The following is a 16,292-nucleotide window of genomic DNA, read 5'->3' on the forward strand; positions in this document are numbered from 1 at the left end:
TTTTTAATTTTATTTTAAAAAGTGTGTACATACGTGTTTTTATAACAAAGCCACATCGAGCTATCTGCTGAGTCAACCGAGTTCTCTTCAAAATCGAACTCCTAATTTTAGCGTTGATTTTAAAGAGAACAAATCAAAGGTAAAACGTTCTTAAATGCAAAAAGATAATTTATGCATTATTTGTAATATTTTAACATAGAACTGGGGGAAGTTTAGAAATATTGTTTTATATCGTTTTGATGTGATAAACTCTAAGATTTATGAGTTGGAGGATATATTGTTATGATAAAAGATATGTTAATATCTTGTGGCAAATGTGTTAATAATATGATCTATGCTGAGTCAAAGACTACACAGTGGGAAATATCGGTTCAGAAATGCCTTGGCGGAGGCTAATGAAAAACTAGATGTGGAAGGTTAAATGTTATGTGATGGAGTACAGACATCTAGGATACATAAATTTATATTATTTGGTGTGCTAATCATGAGATCTATTATCATTTTTTGACTCATGCGATTTAAAGTATTTTAGTACACAACGAATATAATTTTATTGTTTTATTTCAAATGATGAAGTGTGGGTGATTGCGTTTTATGTGCGTTTATGCTGCAATAAATAAATATCTTACGACAGATATTCCATATTATCTGAAAATATTCACGTGAGATTATCGTAAGTTACGTGATGTTACTAAAATTATAATTTAGTTTAATTGTAATCTTCTGTACTTAACACTAAATATAAAATTAGACTGTTGGTAAGTGCAACGTGTATTAGATAATCAGATCGTGGTGTAGTTATTATGCCTTGCCTTCAGGAAAACCCACATACACACATGATATATACATAAATATGTCAGAAATTCAAACGGTAGTGTGGTTAACAGCACACATATAAACAAGTAATCAATGAGCAGTGCGATTAGATATCCTGCTTCTTGGGAATTCTGTATAAAACGTAAAATAACTTGATTAATAGAAAGTAAAATCAGCAGATATCAATCTCTACAGAAAAGACTGATCTATCTCGCTATTATCAAATAATATGTATTCTCTGATGTTCGTTGTATCAACAACTGGATAGTTGCTGATTGTTGTGTTTATTTTTAACTGCAGTGTTGTTTCTATATCAACCAATGGCACCACTTGTTCCTGTTAAGTGAGAAAAGCAATGAAATTGAAAACAGTAATTTTATTTTTGATAAAAAAGATGTTTTAAGCGGAATATTAATGACAAGTAAGCTAATGTGCACCCATGAAACAGGTAAATAATTGTAAACACAACACCACCGAAAGAAGTACAAGACATGAAAGAAAAGTAAGAGAAGAAAATGCTCTTTCAGCAAGTGCACTGAATACATGTTAGACAGGTTATCACGTTTCAGAGATGATTGAGTTGTTCGATATCTCTTCAGAGTCATTCTGTAAACAAAAATTCAACTATTCTCAAAATAAAGTCAAACTTTACACAAACAAGTTTCTCTCACTAATTATGTTATCTTGTTTATTTCTTTTAATGACTTCATTTCCGTTTGTAAAAGCCATGAAGAATAAAAATCACACCAGATGGCACGTTTTACTTTTATGATTTCTGTCAGTTATCACATTACAGATTTTGTATCAGGGATGTGTAAGGAAATAGCATGATATAGCTGGTTCTGAACATAATATGCACCTTCTTTTATATGAGGGACGTTTAGCTAATTGATATTTTTAACATTTTCAAAATTTTGCGTGAACATACGATTGTTAGGATATTGTTTTAAAAGTTATTGTTTTTTAGGCACTTTTATAATAATCTCGGAAGGGTTACATTTTCAGTGTTGGCTTTTGATAATAACTTACTTAATATAATTTAAAGAAAAATTTACCGCTGAAAAAATTTGGTTGATAAACTTTATATGGGATAGCTTTTATCAGATACTTCGTTTTTACTATCAGTGGCTTAGCGGTAAGTCTAAGACATACGACACTAAAGATCAAATTTCGTTACTTGTTGTGTGACTTTGTGTTTAACAAAAACCATATCAAATTTCGTTACTTGTTGTGTGACTTTGTGTTTAACAAAAACCATATCAAATTTATCTTGGAGACAACAGCTATAGTGTATCGGTTTGTTAATATTATAGGACTTTGAAACCTTCTGACACATATAACCGTATGTGTTATATCCGTTAAAATCGCTGCCAGTGTAGTGTGGAGCATCGGAGAAACATAATAAGACTAAAAAGAGATGTAAGTCATACAGTTGAAGGCTTCCAAAAATATAATGTAACTCTGCATTGCCAGTTTACATTCCTTGTATACTAAGAAACGTATACTAACCTATATATATATAAGATATACAACAGAAAATTAAGCTGGTATTTGACTGAGTAGCTTGGCAGTAAGTATACTGAGAAATGCATACTAAGCTATATATGTATAAGACATACGATAGGAAGCTGGTATTTGACTGGACAGCGAAAGACATGACAGCTACTAAAGCTGAATTTTTCTCGTCATTTACAACTTAACGATGTGTTAATGAAAGAAACCACTAGTAAAGCCAAAGTTCAGTGCATTATTTTCATCATTTGAAAGTTGCAATCCGCCGCGTGGTGGCGTGAGTGGGGAAGCAAGGATTTAAATCTAGTTGTGTGCACGCTCCTCGAGTCTGTAGCTCAAAATAGCAGAACTGATGTAACAAGTTTCTCTGTAATGTCATAGAAAATGTACTTTGTACACTAGTGCAACTTATAAAGATTAACATCTTGAATAGAAACTCGATTAGTTAACACTTCTACCACAGTTAGGGCTTAGTTGACAGTTTCAGTATCATGAGTCGGTCACGAGTAGAAGTTCCACCGGAACTAACAAGCCTGCTTCTCGAATTCACAGTGAGCATTCTTACCGAGAAGCCTGAGGATATTGTAGACTTTGCCGTGAACTACTTTACAAAGATTCGCGATGAAAAGCGGAAAACGAGCTCGGGTTTTGTTCAGCCTTCCTCGTCAATTTCTGTAACAACTCCACTCATCGTAGAAGATGTAACAGAAGGAAATCAGCTTCAAGGTAAGAATGAGAAAAATAACTACAGTTTTACTAATAACAACTATTTGTAGTACTCGTATTGTATGGAATAATGTCGTAAGCTAGTATTAACAATAAAATGATGTTAGCATTTTGCTTTTATGCAATATTAAACTCAGTTTAATAAGCAGCAATAATAATATGTAGAATATAAAGGTCTTTATTTAAATATTATAAAAATATTAAACAATCGCTAAAAATATTAATTGCGATTAGCCAAGAGATATTAGCCAACTTAAAGTGGTGTTTATTAATGAAATATTGTTGTTTTGAATTAAGCACAAAGCTAAATAATGGGCTATCTGTGCTCTGCCCACCACGGGTATCAAAACCCGGTTTTTAACGTTGTAAGTCCGCAGACATACCGCTGAGCCAAAGGAGGGCATATTAATGAAATAATCAGTACAGTAGTCAAAAAATAGTTTACACAAGTTTTACAAAATAAAACATTTTATTTTACCAAAAAGAAAAAAAAAGTCAATTATTTTTCAATAATCACTTAATTTATCGTGTGAAATTATTAAACATACATGTGAAGTAGATAATAAATGTTAAGTTATTAATCACAAGGCAATAAACCTTTATAGGAAATTATTGAATTAAGTAAACTCGAGTTTATAGACTGTACGTCGTATTAGTATTCCACTGACGAAAATAACACTGCAGTTGGTATTTCACCGATCACAAGTAAAATTTGATAATATTCCACTTGTCACAGGTAAAACTAACTAGATAGTATTCTGTAGTAGTCATAAGTAAAATAAGAAATATTCTACTGGACAAAAGTAAAGCTTAATAATATTTCACTAGCTATAAATAAAAGTAGGTAGTATTCCACTAGCTACAAATAAGTCCTGGTAGTTTATTCTTGGACATTAGAAAATCCTTTTAGTAATCTAATGACTACAAGTATATTTTGGTAGTGTTCCAGTGGCCGTAAAGAGATCTTGACAGTATTCCATTGAAGACAAGCACACACTGTTACTATTTTACTGGCCAGCTTCATAGTATTCTATAATTTTAGAAACGTCTCAGAAGTATTCCACTGGCCATAAATAAAACTTGCTATTTTAAGACTAGCCTTAAATGAATGCTTATATTATTACACTGACTACAAGTCAAGCTTTTTTCTCTGATCATGAGTGAAACTTGGTGATAATCCACTGGCTACAATTACAGCTTAGTTGTATTCCACTGACCACCAGTAACGATTTGTAGTATTTCTCTGACCACAACTAAAACGTAGTAGTATTCCAGTGACCACAAATAAAACCAAGTGGTGTTCTACTGGCTATAAGTAAGAGAAGGTGGCCACTAGCCCCTAATAACGTTTTGTAAAATTTCCTTGAACATTATGAAAGCTTCACAATGACTACAGGTACATATTGTTAGTACTAAGCTCGTCACAGTGAAATATTGACTATATTCTACCAAGAGCAAGTACATTTTGATAATATTTCACTGACCACTAGGAAAGCCTGGCAGTATTACATCAATCATGACTTAATCTTATTTAGTTTTTATCCTTTATATGGGTAGCTGATATTATTCCACTAAAAATAAAGCTTGGTATTATTCGGATTGACCACAAGTAACGCTAGATAATGTTTCATTGATTGCAAGTAAAACTTATTAGTAGAAATGTTTCGTCAAATAAAACTTATTATTATTATACCTGTCACAAGTTAGGCTTGGCAATATTCTATTCGTTTCAAGTTCATCGAAGTAGAATCATACTGAAGGCATATTATTCTCGGTAATATTCCACTGACCATGAATACATCTTGATAGTATTCCACTGATCAAATTACGTGATTTTAGTATTCTGTTGTTACAAACACATGTGATAATGTTTCCCTGGCCGCAAGAAAAGCCTAATAATATTGCAATGATGTCAAATATATGTTATTATTATTCCGCTAACTGAAAGAATATGCTGCTAGTATAACACTAATTGCAGATACCTCTTTTAAATATTCTAGTAACCCATATTATTTGAATAAAGCATAAGTAGAAAAATATATATTAATTCATTGTTTATATTGTGCATTATAGAATAAATAATTTTATCTTGAACGCACATGGTGATTATGAAACTTCAGAACGTGAAAAAAACAACCTTCTTCGTGTCATGTGTTTATGCTCTGGATTCTAAACAAAAATTCAGCAGTCTGTATTCTGTGGCTGGGTTCTAACTTATAATAAAGTAATAAGGAAGTAACTGAAAAACAATAGAAACTTAAAGCTATATTAATTGACACGCATCTCGATTACAAACGTGGAATGAGGCGCCATCTTTAGTTTGGGGTTGAACATACCATCTGTGGGAGTAACTGTATATTTGTTTGAAGGACTGTGATAAATTGCTGACATGATGTATTTTCACCAGCTTCCAAGTGAGTGGCGTGTCGTAATTCACGAAATTATTATAACTGCACATGGTTGTGTGTCTTAATAGTGATTAGCGTGTCAATTTATCTTTAAAGATGCATATTAAAGGTCTAGAGTACAGCGGGATTTAGATTTGTGAATAGTTTTTCTTAGGAGTCTTAAGGTATCAAAACGTTTGATGTTTCTGTTGAAAATAAATGTTTTCATTCGAATAGTGTGAGCTATTCTTGTTTGAGTATTTTGCATCCTAGGAAAACCTTACTTTTAAGCACCACTCTTAAAATATACCAGCAATCATAATTTGAAAGGCTGTATTAATTTTAAAAAAATCTAAACTATTATTTGACGAAGGCTTCTGTGTGTGTCCACTTAAAACAAATGAACCTGACTTATATGATTAGGCCCTCACTGGTACTGACGTATGAGAGTTAGAGTTTAGATCTAATCCAAGGTTCCAACTGTCTTCCCAATGCACTGAACTGTCTCGTAACTTACACTTTCGTAGCTGTTTAATTAGTTTTCATTCGTGAAAAGAAGTTTTTAGACCTTATTCTAAAGACAGCTGGTATTGATATTTAAACTTTATTCAAAATAAAGTACAAAACAACGTTTTGACCTTCTTAGGTCATCTTCAGATTAACAAAGGAGATGACCTAAGAAGGTCGAAATATCGCCCTGTACTTCATTTTAATTAAAGTTTTAATACACATTCTAGTCGTCTTTAGAATACATTTTTACTTCAAGTGGGTTTCTTGTCATCATGAGTTGTTGGACCAGACTGTACTGCGTAAAGCGTTGTGTATAATTACACTGATGTCAAGTTTTTTTATGGAGTAAACCCAAAGTGTTTATGAAAGTTATGCACAGTTCTTTCTCTAATGCTATTTTCGTTAACGATGTTGGTTTGGATATTTAACATATTTAATTCTGTTCTTTAATTTTTTTATTATTGTATCTTTTATTATGAAGATTATTATGTATTGTTTACTTAGTACATAGTTTTATTACTGATCCAAACTTCCTAAGTTAGATAAACATTGTGAGATTTTATGGGATTACAGTTAAAGTATCATTAACCGCGAGGGTATATATAGTAATTAAAACAATGTATTATAACTTTTAGAAGTAAGAACAGTATATCTAATTAACTAAATTCATTAATGTGATATTTTTTTAGTTATCGTCCATGTAACTAGTTAGATTTGAACAAGATAACGTTAATTTCTAACCTTATTACAAAATATTTTCTTTAGTTATTTTCATCTCCTGTTCCTCATTATCTTCTCGAGTTAAGCTCTCCCATTTATAAATATACATTTCTTTAACATTTAACTGCAGAAAATTACAATATATGAATACTTAATCAAATAGAACGCCTCCTCTTTACGCTGTTTCATTGCTAAAGCTAGTACGAATAAACAACATCCAATGACATTTCTTATTTAATTGTAATCTAAGGGAAGAGTGGAATTTTATTATCATTCTTATGGCACACCCGTTGTTTAAAAACTGCGGAGAGCGTTTCTGAGGCAACAGGACATGAACCACGACTTCTAGGATTAACAGTTCAGACATGATTATCTTAGTACACGCCTAGCCCACTCTAAATCATTATTGTAAACACTACATTTCCCCTGTAGAAGGAAGGTCTACCTTTCGAAAGCGCTCGGGTTATAGTATTTTGATTCATTTCTATAAACACTACCGTTATTGACGAAAATGAACCGTAATCCATGTAAGATTTTTTATCATGTTCCTCATTTTATCTCGGCTCATTTAACCGTTGACAGGAGCTTTAAGTAAATGACGTATTTTGAATCCACTAATTTTGTACCTCGAGCAATACAGCAGCTAACCGAACGTATGTCAGTTACCTTGAAGCTGGACTGTATGGCGTTGCAGTTGCCATGGGTTACAATGCGTAGGTTGGCTTCTCGCATACCTCACGCGTGCGGAGATTTGATTGAAAACAGAGAATCCCTTATCAGTTTGCGTCTTCTGAGATCTGTATTACATACCTGTGTTACAGGAATTATTATAAGAAGTAGTTCAGATATTCTACTTCTGAGATCCATGTCAAATGCTTCTATTACAAGTGTATTTTACGAAGCCATAAAATATGCGACTTACGAAACATAGTTTACATACTTCTTTTACAAGAGTATTTTACATAATACTAAAATGAGAATTACAAAGTTCAGTTACGTAAAATATAGTGTACCATGTAAAAATATCAAGACGTAGGTTAGTAAGCACAATTGACGCTCTAGAAACATCACAGGAATTTAGAGACACAAAATTAGTTAAGGTTTTAGGAATATCAGGTTCTGTAATACTGGCCACATTGTGCTGTGCAAAATCTCCAATATCTACGTCAATAAAGACAATCAATATTGTAGAAAGGTCAGGGTCTGTAAGAGCGGGCCGTATAAAGAATTTAAGGCACGAGTTAGTTAAGATGGCCCCTTCTTATCTCACGAATTAATGTCAAAAACACTCCCAAAAGATATTTCTTGTATATTTTTCTTTTTCAATTTCTGCCTTTGTTTCTAATAGAACAGGCCCGGCATGGCCAGGTGGGTTAAGGCGTGCGACTCGTAATCTGAGGGACGCGGATTCGCATCCCCGTAGCATCAAACATGCTCGCTTTTCCAGCCGTGAAGACGTTATAATGTAAAAGACTAGCCCAAAAGTTGGCAGTGGGTGGTGATGACTAGCTGCTTTCCCTCTAGTCTTACACTGCTAAATTAGGGACGGCTAGCGCAGATAGCCCTCGAGTAGCTTTGCGCGAAATTAAAAAATAAACAAACAAACAATCTAATAGTAAACTCAGAAATCATGCCATCTGTTAATACGAATCTTTAACGTTCATTAAAAATTACCCGCGTTTTTGAAAGTTGGCTTTCAGTCTAATAGAAAACTTATTTAAAAATGTTTTAAGAAGCTATATGATAAATCTGAGCTAGTCACCATAAATTCTGTTTTACTGAAAAATATCGTGATAGCATTTGACGTTTTCCTGCAATGTGAAATCATTTTAAATGTGTGGGAGTAAGGGGTTGGATATATAGATATATCGTTTTGTTTATTATCTTTACACAGATTCCAGATAGCAACAACTGCTTGGCTGTTTATACGTTTCTTTACTAACCGCTCCAAGTTCTCCTCTTTTATTCTTGTGATATCTCTACATTGGAGTAAAAGTAGAGACTAGCAATAAGATGAGTTCATAAGTTCTTGTTTGTCTCATCAGAGAGGTAGATGTTTTGTGATTTTTAAATGAAATAGACGGTACCAATTTTAGAAAATTCCTAACAGAAGCATAAGTAATATTGTGAAATCTAAATATGGAAGGTTAAAGTGCTGAAACTACTTATGTATGATTAAGTGAATAAATGTTACTGATTTATTTCATATCCTGTATTTTAATATACACAGCCTCCATACTTGATACAGCTGGTAAAGGAACAATATGATCTAGCCTTTTAATTCAGTTGAAATATGATTTTCTTTTCACTTCTCCAAATTTTAATTTGTATTTCTGAAGTCAGCATTAAGAACTACGTTCATTTTTTTTTTTTTTTTGTATTTGAACGTACGTGGTGCATGAAAAGGAAAAGATCCGAACATTGTGAAAGAGAAACACAACCTACTCATTTTTATGTAGTTTAAGATATTTCAATAAGAAATGCTATCTACTCTTTTGACGTAGTCCAATACCCGTGGTGAAGAAATGTTAACCATCCTGTTTATGCAGTTTAGTACTCGAGAAGAAGAAATATTACCTGACCTTCTGTTGTAGTTCAAGGCTCGTGAAGCAGATATGTTATCTACCATTTTGATATAATCCAAGGCTCTTGTAGAAAATGTTATCCAGCCTTTTGATGTAGTTCGAGAGTGTAAAGAAGAAATTTAACTTTCCAATTTTATTGACTAAGTTAACGTAATGAACATGGTAAATGTTCACATTAAGCGCATTTAAATTATTACTTTACTAATGAAAGTATATTTAACGACGTGTATCTGTTTTAAAAGTATAACGATATACTTGCTATTTTTGTCTCGTACAGATTAACTTGCATCTTAGCTAGGAAATATTTTTCAAAGATAATAACGAAACGATAGGCACTGTATGTGTACTGACTGCTCTTAAATAAATGAAAATGTAAAAACAAAGGCTTTTCTTTTGATAGTAGCAGGAAGAACCTTAATTGTTGTGCTTCAACAAATACAAATCGTTGCTGGTAACGTATAAAAAATATTATAGTTCCAATAGTATTCCTCATACCAATATGCACAAAATATAGAGGTCCAGTTGAGTACGTCTTAGCAACTAATGGAAAATATAGTAGTCCTAATGAAAATTATCTTAGAAACAGACAAGGATTATAGTATTTTGACGAAAGTACCTGCTGTGCACAAATAGAAAAAAGGTAATATGGTAGCTCAACTGGACAGCCCTCAAAAGAAAATAATCTAGTAGTTTTACTGAAAAAGCCCGCAACAGTAAATAACGAATATGGCAATTCTACAACAGCAGTCCTTAACAATAGGTAAGGAACATGATAGTTCTACGAGAGCAGTCATTAACAACAAACAAGGATGTGTTAGTTCCATCAGCTCATAAAAACGAATTAACAATACAGTAGTTCTACTGTAGCAACCTTTATCAACAAATAAATAACATGGCAGTTATACTGGAGCACCACTTTACAACAAATAATGATAACGGTAATATTAATGGAGCAGCTTTTAACCGTAAGTAATGAATATACTAATTATACTGGAGCAGTCTTTAACAGTAAATAAAGAATATGGTAAATGTATTAGAACAGCATATAACAATAGATATGTAATATGGTAGTTCTACTGGACCAGCCATTAACAATAGAAAAGTAATATACTAGTCCTACAGAAACAGCCCTTAAGGATAACTAATGAATATAGTAGTTCTATTGGAGCAATCCTTAACATAAATAATGAATACAATAGCTCAACTGGAATAGCCTTTAACAACAAATCAGGAATAGAATAATTTTCCTGGTGCAATCCTGAACAATCACTAAGATAGATGGTAGTTCTACTGGAAAACTCATTCACAACAAACAAGGAATATGATAGTTCTACGGAAACAACATTTAAAAACAAATTAATAATATAGTAGTTCTATTGAGGCAAACCTTATCAACAATAAAGAACATGTTAGTTATGCTGGAGTACCTCTCAAAAACAAATAATGAATATGGTAATTGTTCCGAAACTGTTCTTTACAAAATGTAAGGAAAATGATAATTCTACCGAAGCAGCCCTTAAGAACACATAATAAATATGGTAATTTACTTAAGCACCCTTTAACAAGTAACAAACATAATAATTGTACTCGATGACTCATTAACAACAAATAAGAACTAAAGTAGTCCTACTAGAAAAGCTCTTAAAAACAATGTTGTAGTTCTGCTAAATAACAAATATAGTAGTTCTATGATTAGTCATACTTGCAAATAACGAATTTCTCTGGAACATCTCTTATCAATATATATTAATTGTACTGGAGCAGCCCTTAACAACAAATTATGCATACATTAGATGTACTGAAACTGCACATAACAATAAATAAGGAATATAGTAGTTTTATTGAAGCAGCTATTAACAACAAGTAAGAAGTATGGAAGCTGTACTGGTGTACCCCTTAGCAACAAGTAAGGAATATTATAGCTTTACTGAAGCAGGCTTTAAGGAAAAGTAACAAATATCGTAATTTTACCGGAGTCGCCATTAACTGCAAAAAACGAATATGGTAATTCTACTCGAACTTACTTTAGCAACAACGTAAGGAAACGGTATTCTATCCTATCAACAAAAAAGAACCATTATAGTTAAAGAATATGTGATTTGTTGAGATAAAAAGCAATTATCTAGCTTGTAAACCTTCTATTTCGCTTAATATTCCATTTACTTTCTTTGTTTTTCTGTTTGTTTAAAAGGAATGACTTCTACAAGTGACTCCAGAAATTTAATACTTAAATTTTGGTCGTTATTTGTTTTGGCATTCATATTTCTTCCTATGTTTTAGTTTCACATCAGGCTTAGTGGTTGGAGCGTTCGATTCACAATCTGTAGGCCGCGGGTGTGATTTTTGTCATCGAACATGCTCACTATTTCTACTGTTGTGCCGTTATAATGTGACAACCAATCCCACTTTTAGTTCTTAAGAATAGCCCAAGAGCTGGTGGTGAGATATATTTACTAGTTATCTTCTCTCTAGTTCATCACTTTTAAAATAAGGATGCCTTGCGCAAGGTTCAACAAAACAAACAAACTTCAGTTGTAGGACGGTGCACTCTCACTCACTTCTCACACTCGTATTTCACTAGAACACTTTTTAAGATATCTTCATTGTAGGTTGTGTTCTATTGATCATCCTTTATGTACGACGCCGTTATATTTTTCCTCTAGTTTGAAATCTATGTTCGTTTACTTTTTTGCTATGCAATGAATTATTTGTGCTTACAACAGGTGCTGAAACCCGAATTTTAGTGTCGTAAGCAGAATGAGCTTCTTGGGGTGGGCTTTAAATTTAGAATAATGATTTAGGTTTGGAAGATAATGTTATGGTACGTTTACCTTTCCTTAGGTATTAAATTAAATTGTGTTATTCCCATAAAATATAAACAAGTGTGCAGAATTAATGTGAACATATCCACGTATTTAAGATGATTATACCTTAAAAACTACTTATACTAGTGGGACATAATGTTTACAGTTGGCATGTTGAAATCACCAGTTTTAACGGAATTAAGTACAAGTTTAACGTACTATATACCTAACCCGTATTTTTTTTCACACGGTTTTGCTTTTGATTATGATATTTTTGAGCAACAGAAGGTTGGTAATAATTTGAATATAACACGTTTTGGTTTTAGAGTTGCGATATTTTATGTGTATAAACTGTGTTGAGTCCTTTAGGTAAGCAACTCCAAACGGTTTCAAATAGTTAAAAGATAAAGTTAGCATTTAATGCAAGAAAACATTTTCGATTATATTTTGTATTTGAGTGAAATATCACGAATCATTATATTTTTATTATTGTAATTATCCAATAACTTCTTTGTATCTGTCATATACTCTGTTAATTTACAGCTAACATAAGATTACGACATTCAATGTTTATCATATTCTACAGTATTTCATACCTAATACGATATATATTACCATACTATAACAATATGGCTTATACCATACAAACGTGACAATCATACAGTTTGCAGAGTATTGCGGAGATCAAAGAATGCTGTCCAGAACAGATGATACTTGCATTACCTTCAAGCTCGACATACTCAGTAAGAATGTCGGAGAGCATATTGAACACAAACTATGACAGTTTTGAAACCCTGTCCAAACTTTACTTGATAAAACTACACTTCTCAAAGTGTTTTTGATAGGCGTTTGTTTCCTTAAGACAAATAGTTATTGAGATATATTTATTGTGAGTTTGGAATATTCGCTATAATCACTCTGTATGTATAAAGGCAGACATTCTTATTTATAAATTTTTGTTATAGCTTCACCAGAGCACCGTGAATATGTTTCATAATTCTTACTTCAAACTATTTAGGTGGTCGCCGAGTCAATGCTGAACCTTTCAGTGCCCTATGGTTGCTATGGGAACAGACGTTAGTTCATCACTAACGACATTTTCACATAGTAAACAGAAATATATGACTCATACTTTGTTATATTTGAAGTTTTGTGTTGTAAAATATGTCAACAAATAAGCGATTAATCCAAGTACTTCACATTCCAACTTTTAAATAAATGACGAGGTAGTACAATCGTTTTCACTGGTGTTGAAAAGTAAAAAAAAAATATGTAGCTTTCAAAACCTTGAATGTTAGTTTCACTTTTTATTTCATCTTTGTATGAGCTGAAGGAAGAGACGAGCCCACAAAGTCAAAACTTTAATTATTGCGTGTTACAGACCTGCAACAGCTATTGTTAAAATTACCTGTTTAAGCAGAACGGGTATTGTTACAACTGTTACTATTTTTGGTAATACTCGTTTGGATTATTTGATAAAAGAATAATGAAAAATCAGTCCATTAAATGATAACGAAAACGTTTTATTTCTTCAACTACAAGTCCTATAAACTATGTTGCTATTGTTCATTGAATGATTTAATTCACAATAGATGGTCATACATCATTTCCCATCTTGCAAATTTTCCACGGAAATATATTCACCTGTGACGAAACCCAAACTCGGTAACAATGGCACCTAATCAATGAAGAGAATAACAAGTTCAATAAATAATAACTCAAAGCTTTAGACTCAAAGCAACTAACTAACAAACTCGAATATCAATACTCATCTACTCTATCCTAAATCGTGTATTATACTATTCAAACTGTTCTAAAGCTTAGGAGAATACTCTAGATGTTGGACTATACGCTCATCAGGTTACAACAAACCTCCCTCTAGCTGAAAAACAACGAAGACTCCTAAATTGGAGACGAAACCTACAAGAGTACACTGACTGTGAATATTCAAAAATCTTCCACAGAAAATATCTTTTAGATTGATGTACAGAAATGTTGAAGGAAATACATACTTGAACTTCTTATTAAAACTGTGCTAAGAGGTTTTGCAATTCAATATGCAATGTTTGGGACAATAACGGTAAATTATTATAATTTGAATATATGTTTGAAAAGGTTGTTGTTGTTTTGAAGTAAGCACAAAGCTACACAAGTGGCTATCTGTGCTCTGCCAACCGCAGGTATCGAAACCCGGTTTTCAGCGTCCACAGACGTACCGCTGAGCAACTGGGGAGCATGTTTGAAAAACAATAAATATTTAAATGTGTTAAAATTAGTAACTATCGTTCGGTCAGAAGTATAACACGTAAAAATATAGGTCTTCAAGCTCCTTTGTATAATGACAAAAATAAGACGTGAAAAGGATTGTATATTTTTAAGTTCTTTGTGCTTGCTAAAATAGAGTAACATGAGAAAACGATTACAGACCTGAAGTTCCTTGCGTTTTGTGACAAAAATAACACATGAAATGCATTGTAAGTACACAAGCTCTTTTGTGTTTGAATAATAATAGCAACGTATATTTAGATATATTTATTTAAAATGTATGAACTATCTTCTAGTTTGGTTATTTTTGTATCCATATACTCTTATAAACGCTCATGTTATTATAATTTAAGAACAATAGCCATCAAACATTTTAAAAGTAAATTCTACAAATCATCTTATGAATTTCAAATTAAATGTCATCTTGTTATGAGAACTCAAGATCTGCCAATGAATGTTGTTATAATGCAAGATAGAGATGAAAGGTGTAGCTGATATGTCAGTTGCAAAAATGAGATTTTTTTCTGTTATATATATGCAAGTCATCTGTAGGTAATTAGCAAAAACAGTATTTAAGGAAAGGTTTAAAAAAAGACTAACATCTAAATGAATAATAAGAATTACACATTATCGAGTTAGTCAACGTCACTTTTTCTGATGCTAAATCCTTGTCATCCCTTTACAAGACACATCAGGTCAATGACTTTTAACTACAGCTACAATGGCATTATTGGACGAGAATAGTGGTCGTTTCACCCTGGATGGGATGCCAGTAAATCGTAATGGTAAATCAGAATGGTTGAGTTGGTTAGCGTCACTTTTCTAAGAACACTGTTTCAAATAAAAACGTGAGTAAGTTTGTCAGCGTCAATTTTCTAATGAAACTGTTAAGCAAAAACACTGTTGTGTTGGCTAACGTTACTCTTGTAGCAATGCTGGTTAAGAAACGAATTTCTAAAACTTTAACAAGTTAATATGTACTACGTTTAAGAAACTAAACTGTTCTTATGTCTATCTGTTTGTAATCAAAGAGTCGTCTGAAACCTTCTCTTGTCTCTGTGAAGCGTATCACAGTAGTCTAATTCTATAACATAGAAAGCATTCTAATGTTTGTTTGTTTTGAATTTCGCGCAAAGCTATACGAGGACTATCTGCACTAGCCGTCCCTAATTTAGCTGTGTAAGACTAGAGGGAAGGCAATTAGTCATCACCACCCACCGACAACTCTTGGGCTACTCTTTTACCAACATTATAACGTCCCCACGGCTAAAAGGGCGAGCATGTTTGGTGCGACGGGGATTCGAGCCCCCGACCCTCAGATTAAGAGTCGAACCTCTTAACCCACCTGGCCATGGCGGGTCACTTCCTAATGTCAGATACAAAATAAATGGAAAATAATAGTATCATGTAAATGATGATTATCCATTTATCTTGTGGATTTATTGCCTGGCCAGTGTAATTCTGAATAATCTTAGGATTAGTGGAAGAAATATCCTGAAACATCTACCTAATTCATGAGTAATTTGGACACTACTTGGTGTAAAATTCTGGCTTTGTGAAATTCCATTAGGGAAGAATGAGAGAAATGTTGACGGAAGACAGTTAAGCATTATTCTAACTTGCTTGTTGTCTGGACTCATTGATCAATATTAATTAGTAGACTGGTTAGCTGGAATAATGAATAGATGTATTGATTTATTACTGACTAATTTTGGGCTACACTGATCAATGCAAAAATTAGTGACTGGCTCGATTGATGGATAGACAGACCGGTTATTGGCTTGATTGTTGGATGTACATAAAAATTGATAGATTAGTATCCAAGGTTAACATATGTTTCATATTTTGCGGTAGCAAATATGCACTAAATAGAGTCTCTATAAATACTAGAATTTCACAGCTTTACTTATCCTTATAAAATATTCATCTTCAGCTTTTGTGTGATATCTTCTTTCAGCAACTAATAT

General features: G+C 32.7%; 1 protein-coding gene across 2 annotated transcripts in view; it reads left to right on the top strand.

The window, feature by feature from the left end:
- Nucleotides 1–2,468: 2,468 nt before the first annotated feature.
- The window catches only part of LOC143225750 (cAMP-dependent protein kinase type II regulatory subunit-like), a 94,863-nt gene continuing 81,039 nt past the window's right edge, over nucleotides 2,469–16,292 (top strand). The window contains exon 1 of one of the 2 annotated variants that reach the window (XM_076455691.1): nucleotides 2,469–3,054. In XM_076455691.1, the coding sequence (XP_076311806.1) occupies nucleotides 2,820–3,054 (235 nt within the window). In that variant the 5' untranslated portion in view covers nucleotides 2,469–2,819. The remainder of the gene's footprint in view (nucleotides 3,055–16,292) is intronic. The other variant, XM_076455692.1, reaches the window with a different exon arrangement.

This window comes from Tachypleus tridentatus, chromosome 9, assembly GCF_004210375.1.
Source record: "Tachypleus tridentatus isolate NWPU-2018 chromosome 9, ASM421037v1, whole genome shotgun sequence".
NCBI classification, from domain to species: Eukaryota; Metazoa; Arthropoda; class Merostomata; order Xiphosura; family Limulidae; genus Tachypleus; species Tachypleus tridentatus.